At 45.6% G+C, this 10,507-nt stretch overlaps 1 protein-coding gene across 1 annotated transcript in view; it reads left to right on the forward strand.

Moving 5' to 3' along the window:
• The window catches only part of prkdc (protein kinase, DNA-activated, catalytic subunit), a 38,795-nt gene extending 28,346 nt beyond the window's left edge, over positions 1 to 10,449 (forward strand). The window contains exons 64-86 of the mRNA XM_080854877.1: positions 17 to 155; positions 279 to 464; positions 879 to 1,103; positions 1,428 to 1,536; positions 1,967 to 2,069; positions 2,170 to 2,341; positions 2,618 to 2,792; positions 3,283 to 3,473; positions 3,984 to 4,173; positions 4,496 to 4,656; positions 4,949 to 5,160; positions 5,445 to 5,532; positions 5,635 to 5,778; positions 6,042 to 6,249; positions 6,400 to 6,467; positions 6,671 to 6,891; positions 7,283 to 7,375; positions 7,463 to 7,534; positions 7,756 to 7,827; positions 8,435 to 8,636; positions 8,907 to 9,095; positions 9,289 to 9,428; positions 9,802 to 10,449. Of these exons, the coding sequence (XP_080711003.1) occupies positions 17 to 155; positions 279 to 464; positions 879 to 1,103; positions 1,428 to 1,536; positions 1,967 to 2,069; positions 2,170 to 2,341; positions 2,618 to 2,792; positions 3,283 to 3,473; positions 3,984 to 4,173; positions 4,496 to 4,656; positions 4,949 to 5,160; positions 5,445 to 5,532; positions 5,635 to 5,778; positions 6,042 to 6,249; positions 6,400 to 6,467; positions 6,671 to 6,891; positions 7,283 to 7,375; positions 7,463 to 7,534; positions 7,756 to 7,827; positions 8,435 to 8,636; positions 8,907 to 9,095; positions 9,289 to 9,428; positions 9,802 to 10,006 (3,565 nt within the window). The 3' untranslated portion in view covers positions 10,007 to 10,449. The remainder of the gene's footprint in view (positions 1 to 16; positions 156 to 278; positions 465 to 878; positions 1,104 to 1,427; positions 1,537 to 1,966; positions 2,070 to 2,169; positions 2,342 to 2,617; positions 2,793 to 3,282; positions 3,474 to 3,983; positions 4,174 to 4,495; positions 4,657 to 4,948; positions 5,161 to 5,444; positions 5,533 to 5,634; positions 5,779 to 6,041; positions 6,250 to 6,399; positions 6,468 to 6,670; positions 6,892 to 7,282; positions 7,376 to 7,462; positions 7,535 to 7,755; positions 7,828 to 8,434; positions 8,637 to 8,906; positions 9,096 to 9,288; positions 9,429 to 9,801) is intronic.
• Positions 10,450 to 10,507: the final 58 nt, after the last annotated feature.

Consider the following 10,507-nt stretch of genomic DNA (forward strand, 5'->3'; position numbering starts at 1 on the left):
CCTCCTTCCCCCGAAGGCTGTACCGGTCTCTGGGAGACTATGATGTAGTGAGGGGCATATTTGGAGGGAAGATCGGCACCAAGCCAATCACTTGTTCGGCTCTACAGGCAGAAGCAAAGAGTGACTACGCTGAGGCGGTCAAGCTCTATAACGAGGTTCTGGTTTCTGTTAACTATTTAATCAGTGCTTAATGCTCTGATGCATACATTGCCAGGGAACAATAAGCATGTCTATTTATGACTATTGCTCTGTCCCCGGCTGTGTTGTTTTCTGTGTAGGCGTTGAACTTGGATTGGAAGGATGGTGAGCCGCTGGACACAGAGAAGGACTTCTGGGAGATAGCGGCGTTAGACTCCTACAGTCACCTGACCGAGTGGAAGTCCCTGCAGTACTGTGCCACTGTCAACATTGATGACAGCTCACCTGTGAACCTGGAGAAGATATGGAGTGAGCCCTTCTACCAGGTGGGCTCCATGGTGACCATGCCATCTTGTGAAAGGCATCAAATCAGGCTGCTCGGTAGAGCCCAGAGAGGCTTATGTTAGGTCCAATTGAACAGAACCATGGCAATGAGGAGTAAACCAGATCTTAGAGCCCACCAAAACCTGAATCTGTGAAAATGTATCATAACCAGTCAAAATGTGCTAAATATTTGTGTTGCGTTATTGGTAACATGCAATTGTCTCTGTGAGTTTGTTTGTGCATGTTCTCAAATCTGTTGTGTGTTTGTGTTGTGCGATTGTCTCTGTGTGTGTGTTTGTGTATGTTCCCAAATGTGTGTGTGTGTGTGTGTGTGTGTGTGTGTGTGTGTGTGTTTGTGTATGTTCCCAAATGTGTGTGTGTGTGTGTGTGTGTGTGTGTGTGTGTGATCCCTCCAGGAGAACTACCTGCCCTACATGATGCGTGGCATGCTGAAGCAGCTGCAGCTGGGCGAGAGGGACCAAGCGCTGCTTAGCTTCGTCGACGCCGCCATGAAGGTGGAGGAGCGCAAGGTCGTCATGGAGACGCACTACAGCCAGGAGCTCAGCCTGCTGTACGTGCTGCAGGAGGACTACGACCGCGCCAAGTACTACGCCAACAACTGTATGCAGGTCTTCATGCAGGTCAGCAAGCCTAGTTGGGCCTCCACACGAAATGCCTTATTTCTGAGCTTTCTGTTTTAAACTCTTTCCATTCATATTCAGATGTCTTCAGTACACTTTGTTTTTTTGTTTTTTAAACTGATTCATTGACTAAACTGGTGTACTGGACATTGAAATTGTGAAAAGTGAAAGATGCAGGGGTCATATTGATTTGTCAGAGATTTAGTAGCAGGTGTACAATTACCCTAGTACTAGCATGAGGAGTCATAGTAGAGCTGTATTATATTTGTGTTGCATATCTCATATCCCTGATTCTGCTGAGTCTTGTGGGTTGTCGTGTTGTAGAACTACTCCAGTATCGACCCACTGCTCAACCAGAGCCGGCTGACGGTGCTGCAGTCTGTGCAGGCCCTGACTGAGATCCAGGACTTCCTGCACTTCATCACTGGAGACGGTAGTTATCTCCCTGCCCTTGGGGTGGCATGTCTCATGTTCTCCAACTTTGTGACAATCTGTGTTTTTAAATCACAGCCATTTTTGTACAAGGGAGCAAACCCTTTTGACAGATGGATAGATAGATAGATGGATACTTTATTAATCCCAAGGGAAATTTGGGTCATCCAGTAGCTTAACTCACAAACATACATACATAAATCACATACACATAGGGAGAACATACAGATTTACAGATACAGGACAGATCTGACCCTATAGTACAGTGTGTATTGATTGTTGCAGTGTTGATGTCCACGAGGAAAGTAGTGCAAAAAGTGCTAACTTTTAGCTAACTTTTGCTTTTGGATTAACTTTTCTGTATTTTACATCTGATCTTAACATAGACATGACTGAAATTGAATCCGGTGTGCTGCTGTTTTTCTGCCTAGTGTCTGTGATGTCTTTAAAAAATCTCATGAGACTCTGGACCTCCCACTACCCTGATGCCAAAATGGACCCCATGAATGTTTGGGATGACATCATTACATCTCGGTAAGGGTTGTCCTTCAGCTCCTGTCCTGTGTGTTCTGGTATGGTAGGAGAATAGAGTCCTGATTTAATCCTTGGGTCCCGTCTCCCCTTGTCTCTACAGATGCTTCTTCCTGGATAAGATCTTGGGGAAGCTGAAAGTGTCTGCGCCAGACGACAGCATGGAGGTGGATGGAGATGGAATGGATGTGGACCAGCCAGAGGACATGGAGACGCTCGTCAAGAACTGCAAATTCAACATGAAGCTATGCATGGCTGACAGTGCATGGAAACAGGTCTTCATGGAGCTCTAGTGCTCCCCATCATCAGTGCTCTTAGTAGTTCTGTGTTCTAGTAATGTCATCGGTTCATCTGCCGTGAACCTGTCAGTGGCGGGAATAAGTTATACTACTACTGTATGCCATACTACTGAACTTTTATCAAATGTATTAAGATGGAAAATGGTTATAATATAATATATAATATGTCATATAATATTATAATAAAATATTGTTTCTGTTAGCATTAGGCATTCCAGAAGTAAATTTTGGTGTTTGCTCAACCCATTCCAGAACTGCTTCCCCGTGTCCACCAAGCTGCTGAAGGAGCTGCACCGCGAGGCGAAGACGCAGGATGACTGGCTGCTGCGCTGGGTGCACAGCTTCAGCCGCTTCGCCCACAGACGCAGCACAAGCCTGGGGCCCTGTGAGCAGATCAGCAGCCTGCTCAAGACCCTGCCTCTGCTGGGTCAGTCTGCTGTCCTTCCCACGCTAACCCCTCCCCACGCTAAACCCCTCCCCCTCCTGAGTCAGTCTGCAGTCCTCCCCACACTAAACCCCTCTCCCTCCTGAAGCAGTGATGAAAGTTAACTGGTGTATTTAGGCAATATAGCCGGCAATGTTGTAAAGTAAAAGCTGTTCCTTGGGTTTGTGACCTGGAGCACAAAACTACACTGTGGCTAGTGATCTATACCACCCTTTTTTATCTTTATACATAAAGATCATTACACTATAATTACATGAGGACACGCATTGTAACTTCTATTTGAGTATGGTCATATATTGTTATTATTTGCTTGATGTTTTATTTCAGTGATTTTAGTGCCTGACTGATATCTGACTATATTTGCTGATGCAAAGTGACTAGGCAACACTGACAAAACTTAACTTACCTCCGAATTAAAGAGGGAGCTGTGAGTTGTCTAACACACTGTCTCACCATGCCTGCCATCCCTTAGAGGAGACTGAGAAGCAGAGCGAGCGGTCTGGCCGGGGGCGTGTTTACCGCAGCCAGCGCATCCTGATGGGCACCTCCTTCCACCTGTTGGCCTCCGCCATCAGTCAGAACGCCTCTGCACTGGAGGCCGTCGGCAAAGACAAGGCAGACAAGCTGCTGCAGTATGCTGAGGCTTCCTCCTCCAGCACACAGGTGTGAGAAGAGGCCATTACATTGCTCATGTCTGTGTTAGGGTGGTTGGAGTTAGTTAGGCTGGACTCACACGTACGCGTCCGTATGCTTTGATCCGTTAAGGGCGACGGATCCCCATTCACTTTGAATGGGGTGACGTCATCCTTTGCCGAACTGAACGGAGCCGCAATTCAGTTCGGCAAAGGATGACTACACCCCATTCAAAGTGAATGGGGATCCGTCAACGTTGACGGCTCAACGCATTCCAACGCGTACGTGTGAGTCCAGCCTAACTGCCGATCACTACTGACAACAGTAATTTGTTCATCGGGGCCCATTGGATAGCACAAATGCTCAAAACTATCTTAAGCTACAATATCTGTGAGCAGTGATTTTGTACTGTTTTCCAGAGAGAGCTGCCAGTTTGATGTCACTGAGTGTTGGAGTAATTTAGGCTGTGTTCACGTGTGCATGTGGTTGCGTGTGTACATGTGCGCATGCACGTTTGTGTTTGTGTGTGTGTTGACACAGTTGGAAGTTGTGGAGAAGCTGGAGTTGCGTGCCCTGGAGCTGCTGAACAGCGCCACCCGCAGGGCAGATGAGGAAGTGCAGTCTTTTTCCCAGGACAACTGGGACACTGCAGGCATCATTGAGGCCCACATGACCCTCGCCAACTTCAGTGACAAGATACTCAGGGAGGATGAGCAGAGAGGAGGAACAGGTAAGTTATAGTTATAATCTGTGAACTCTTAGTATTCAAGTGGAGATAGGGATGAATGTGGTCTTTCACATATTTGAAGGACATACACAATAGAAAATAGTAGTAATTATTTCCTAGTATTTCATTTGAACCCAATGTTTAATGTAGATTTTTCATAGATTGTCTAGGTTAAATGATTGTGATTGACATTGAGAATGATGTTCACTTGTTACAACTGCTAAAGTCAACACCTTCTGTAAACTTGCTGCTCATTTAAATCCGTGTGTGTGTGTGTGTGTGTGTGTGTGTGTGTGTGTGTCTGTGTATGTGTGTGTGGTGTCAGTGAGCAGGATTGCGGAGCAGCAGGCCCTGCCGGTGTGTGTGGTGGAGTCCATGCTGAAAGCCCTGAGGCTCAACTCTGAGGAGGCTCGCCTCAAGTTCCCCCGGCTGCTGCAGCTGGTGGAGCTCTACCCTGCAGAAACCCTGCACATCATGGCCAAGGAGGTGTGTGTCTGTGTGTCTGTGTGTCTGTGTGTCTGTGTGTCTGTGTGTGTGTGTGTGTGTGTGTGTGTTAGAAAGAGAGTGAGAGACACACAGAGAGTGGCAAGAAGGGAAAGAAAAAAACAATTTAGAGGTAGAAAGTTTAGGTCTTGAAGTCTGAATTTGAAGATTGATCTGGATTTTGAACGCAGCATTCATCAAACAAAAGCCGTTGTGTGATAACTCATATTTGTTTGTGCAATTTATAAGCTGATGGTTTATCTTTTACGGATGAGTCAACGCTGTTCTTTCATAGGTTGTCACAGTCCCCTGCTGGCAGCTGATTGGTTGGATCAGTCAGATGATGGCCTTGTTGGACAAGCCTGAGGCGGTGGCAGTGCAGCAGGTGATCTGGGAGATAGCAGAGTCCTACCCCCAGGCCCTTGTCTACCCCTACATGATCAGCAGTGAGAACTATTCGTTTGAGGAGACGGCAGAGGGACACAAGAATAAAGAGTTTGTGGAGAGGTACGAGGAGTTGTAGTACCGTGAAGCAATGGGGTCATTACATTTAAACGAGTGGCTAGGGTGAAATATCAATGCTAAACGTCTGTTGGTCAAATGTTATTGAAGGCATTTAAATGAGAAGCATAGCTGATACAGTTGCTCTGGTGTACACACCCTCGGGGATGGACAGGAATAACTGAAATTGCTCTGTGCGTGTGTGTGTGTGCATGTGTGTGTGTGTGTGTGCGTGTGTGCGTGTGTGCGTGTGTGTGTGTGTGTGTGTGTGTGTGTGTGTGTGTGTGCAGGCTAAAACCTCTGCTTGATAACGGAGGGGTCATCCAAGATTTTGTTGATGCCTTGCAGCAGCTGACAAACCCTGAAATGCTCTTCAAGGTATGACGAACAGTTTTGACATTTGATGCACAGCCCCAACCCCTTTGATGTCAAGGCTCGATTGGATGATGATGAACTAGCTCTCCCTCTGACCCATTACAGGACTGGTGGGATGAGGTGAAGAATCGACTGGACAAACCCAATCTGGACAAGAAGATGCTGAGGGCTCTGTATGATGAGATGCACTCCTCTCTGTGTGATTCGAGAGCTATGCGGTTCGGCTCTTTCCGCATGAGGTTCATAAAGGTTAAGAATTGTGTATACCACACTCTTACTATACTTTACTCTTACACATTAATATGGTTAGGTTTTATAAGTGGACACATCCACAAAAAGCTGCATAATAGAGATAGAATTAATATAATAATTCAATATAATATTGAATGGATTTAATATGATTGAATATGAACACTTTAATATAGTGAAACATGCATTTTCAATTAATTACGCATGATCTCATTCATAGACTGAAATATTTTATTGGATTTCAACTTTAATCCCTTACTCAGAAATTCTCTAAAGATGTGGAAAAGATGCTGGGCGCAGGTGGCTCCAAGCTGTTTGAGAAGCGCAAGGAGAAGCCGTTTTTAAAGCAGGTAGATGAGCTTACCGCCTCCATGCGGGCCTTCCAGAAGGAGCCGGGGAACCTGAAGGAGTACTCGCCCTGGTTGAGCAACTTCAGGGCCGAAACCCTGAGGAATGAGCTGGAGATCCCAGGTGAGGCCTCGGAAGTCTTCCAGCATCACAGCATAGGATCCTAAGACACTCCTAGTGCCTGCCCAGACAAGTGGAATATATACAATTCCGTTTATAGCAAAAATAGACCGTTTAACAGTTTTTTTTCTGCCCTAATCTGTGCCATTTTAGGTCAGTATGATGGCAGATCCAAGCCTTTGCCTGAATATCATGCAAAGATTACAGGATTCGACGAGAGGGTAGGTCGTACATAATGTGATTAGCATAAAACTTCAAAGCAAATTGGCATTGTTGGACATATTTTATGCACAGGTAGTGCAGTCGCAAAATTAGATAAGTCTATGCCATTTGGTAAAGGTAGTGATGCTTTTTAAAGTTGAATGTGGCTGTAGTTATATCAAGTTGAATCTGACTGCATTTTTCGATTACCTTTGTGGCTCAGGTGAAGGTCATGTGCTCCATCCGGCGTCCGAAGCGGCTGATAATCCGCGGTGACGATGAGAAGGACTACCCGTTCCTAGTGAAGGGGGGTGAGGACCTGCGCCAGGACCAGCGCATCGAGCAGCTCTTCAGCGTCATGAACATCGTCTTGCACCACGACACCGCCTGCTCCCAGAGGAACATGCAGCTCCGCACCTACCAGGTGGTGCCCATCACCAGCAGGTACCACACCTGTACCTCATACATCAATCTATTACACACATGTTGAAGATCAATGTGTAGATTTAATGTATGTGAGAGTGCCGAGTGAATCAGTATTTAACCGATACTGAACATAACGTATTCACATTATATTACAGTATCACACACATTATATTACATATTACAGTTTAGAACCACTAACGTACACTATCAGAATCACACTATGAGAAGCACATGAGTTACTGTAAATGTACTCCTCTGAAGAATGTCTCTAGGCCCCAGAAGCTAGGTGTTCACCACAAGCCCTTGAGAATACCCTGCTCCTAGTGATTGTTGGTTAAGCGGTTATGTTGTTGTTGATTCCCTGAAGGATTGGTCTGATGTTGATGTTGTTGTTGTTGATTCCCTGAAGGATTGGTCTGATTGAATGGATGGAAAACACCTGCACCCTCAAAGACTTCCTAGCCAGCAGAAGAACAGAGAAGGAGCAGAAGCTCATCTCAGCGTACGGTTTCTCCTCTCTCTCCCTACATTATTGAAATAACATCAGTTCTTTCAAATATCTTAAAATACTCCGTCTTCTTTATCTTAGACCCAATGACGCATATAACAACTGGCTCTCTAAATTTGGAAAGGACATCAGGCAGTACACTGAAACATACAAGTAAGCAAACAACCAACTATTACGTTCTTTCATTTTCCATTTTTCACCAACACCAAGTCTTGGCAAAAAGCATTCTAATGCATCTATTTCTCTTTGATGAATCTAAAAGTGTTAAAATGCAGTTAAAGTCACCACTGTCACTGTCAGATCAGTGTTCTCAATGTGTTAAATTTGGTTATGGAAATTTTAGACATCAGGTGATCCCTGCCATTTTTCTACAGAAAGGCCAACCGTACAGAAGTCGTCAACAACTTTAGGAAGCTTCAGCAAATGGTCCCTGAAGATCTACTAAGGTCGGCACTCAGTCAAGGTTTCAGAACTGTCACAGGGGTGGTGTATTTACAAGAAATTTCAACTGTGCTACTGTCATAAACACACTGAATGCATCTGTGGGTTTTTGAGCTGAATTACTCCGACACCAAGTTTCATTCAAGTGGTTAGATCTTGTGATATCTTGGGAGAAACCAAAAGACCATAAGAAGCTTTCAGTGGTCACAAACTTGGTTGAATATTCTCCAAATGTGGCACAGACCATCTTTAGACAAAGCCTCACAAAGACAGGACTTTTCATTTTCAAAACCATTTGTTCGTTACCGGCTATCGAATTTGGCACAGGAAGTGAGCTCACATTTGGCCAGTCTTTTGTCAATTGACATTAAACGGGCTTACAGCCATGCCCTTGCCATGACATCAAGTTCTCATGGCAACTCTGGTCTGCTTGGCCCCCTTATCGCTGCCTGCAGCTATGTTAGTTCTCTATAATTCTGTTGTTGTGATAGCAGTGATGACCTATTATGTAGTCACAGGGCGTGATGATATTAATTGATTTGATCATTTTACTCCTATATTGAATGATTGTGGCGACGTGGTCTTCTATACGCTTCTGCTGTCTCTGTGCAGGCGTGCGTTTGTTCGGATGAGCACCACCCCAGAGGCTTTCCTGTCACTGCGCTCCCACTTCGCCAGCTCCCATGCCCTGCTCTGTGTCAGCCAATGGCTTCTGGGCATCGGTGACCGCCACCTCTCCAACTTCATGATCAACACAGAGACAGGCGGCATGATCGGCATCGACTTCGGACACGCCTTCGGATCTGCTACACAGGTGTGTGTTACCATGACTCTGGTTGTCAATATCCGATGCTAGCATTTAAAAGGCCTTCCCAAAACCTAAGACATTAACTTAACGTCAGACAGAACACAAAAGAGGTTTTTTTCTGCCCTCAGAAACATCACTCTGTACTGATTACGATGAAGACAACTCCAAAAAGTCAGCAATCTTGAAAAAACACTGATTTGTTAATGGAAAACACTGAGCATTAGATGGCGCACAAAAGAGCTGACCATAAAAGTCCCCTCTCTGTCCCCCTCCCAGTTCCTCCCGGTGCCAGAGCTGATGCCGTTCCGGCTGACGCGGCAGTTTGTGAACCTGATGCGGCCGCTGCAGGAGTCAGGCCTGATCCGCAGCGTGATGGTGCACTCGCTGCGAGCCTTCCGAGAGCAGCCCGACCTGCTGCTCAACACCATGGACATCTTCGTCAAGGAGCCCTCCCTCGACTGGAAGGTAAAGGAGCGTTTCCGGGTGGCAGAGATGATGATGATGATGATGATGATGATGATGATGATGATGATGATGATGATGATGATTGATGATTGATGACGACGACGACGCCTGCTTTTTGTGAAACTCCTCTATGCATTTATGAGGGCCTTACACATTTCAGTGTCAACATGCCCTTTGTGATGTTCTTCTGCAGAACTTTGAGATGAAGCAGCTGAAGAAAGGTGGTAAGTGGATGGAGAGTGTGGATGTCAAGGAGATTAACTGGTACCCACTGCAGAAGGTCAGCCTCGCCCGGAGGAAGCTGGAGGGAGCCAATCCTGCCACCATCACTAGGTACTGTGGGTCTACCTAGGTAGTGGATGTGTAGTTTTACTGCAGGTGCATTTGTCATGAGAGTAGGACATGATTGGAAGTGGATCATTTCTGCCTGTTACAAGTTCTTTGTTAGGGTTGAAGCTTCATATACTATGTGTTTTTTCTCACTCAAGCTGATTTCTATGGTCTTAGTCTAAGTTATTTATTAAGGATTGGTTGCTAGTTATTCAGTTCAGTGCCTTTGTGTAATTCCTTTTTCATTGTGTATCTGGTCTATCAAGTTAAACTGGTTAAAAAAACCTTCATCTAATACAGCTGTAGGATTTGACTACAAGTATGTATCTAGACTGCTTCATTTGGGTTTAACACCAGTGTTTGATTTGTGTGGCAGTGAGGAGTTGATGCTGGGCTTTGAGAAGGACCCTGCAGTGAAGGGAATGCTGGATGTGGCGCGGGGCTCGGAGGAGCACAACATCCGTGCACGGAAAGGGGAGAGGGACCTTACCGTGGAGGAGCAGGTAGACTGCCTGCTGGACCAGGCCACAGACCCCAATCTCTTGGGCAGGGTCTGGGTCGGCTGGGAGCCCTGGGTCTGACACGGATTCAATTTATCTCCCTCGCACACATTCTCACTGTCTAGGTGCTCATAGACACCGGTACTTACACGAAACACAAAGGCACTGATGTATAATAAATGTCTCTGGGATGTTAAACAGGCGTGACTTACTTGAAAAAGTACTTCGTAATAGAAATTGACCATGATGTCATGACCACTCAGGCTTACAATTAAGGGCCAAGATACTCTACAGCCACCAGCCCTGCCACCAACATGATATATTCATTACAGATGGGGTTATGTCAGAAGATATATGTTAGCATCCATGTTCTCACTCGTCGAAACTAATTATGACTCTTGTCCTGGTCAATAAACGACACGACTGTTTTGACCGGATCAGTTTTTTTTATGTTGTACGGTCACACTCTCTGTCCTTATCAATAAATAGCACAACTGCTTTGACAGGCTCAGTTGGTTGACAAACATTCTCTTTTCTTTATTCATTTTTTTTGCAATGCCCAAAAGTTGCATTCTGCACCGG

This window comes from Sprattus sprattus (genome assembly GCF_963457725.1).
Source record: "Sprattus sprattus genome assembly, chromosome: 17".
NCBI classification, from domain to species: Eukaryota; Metazoa; Chordata; class Actinopteri; order Clupeiformes; family Clupeidae; genus Sprattus; species Sprattus sprattus.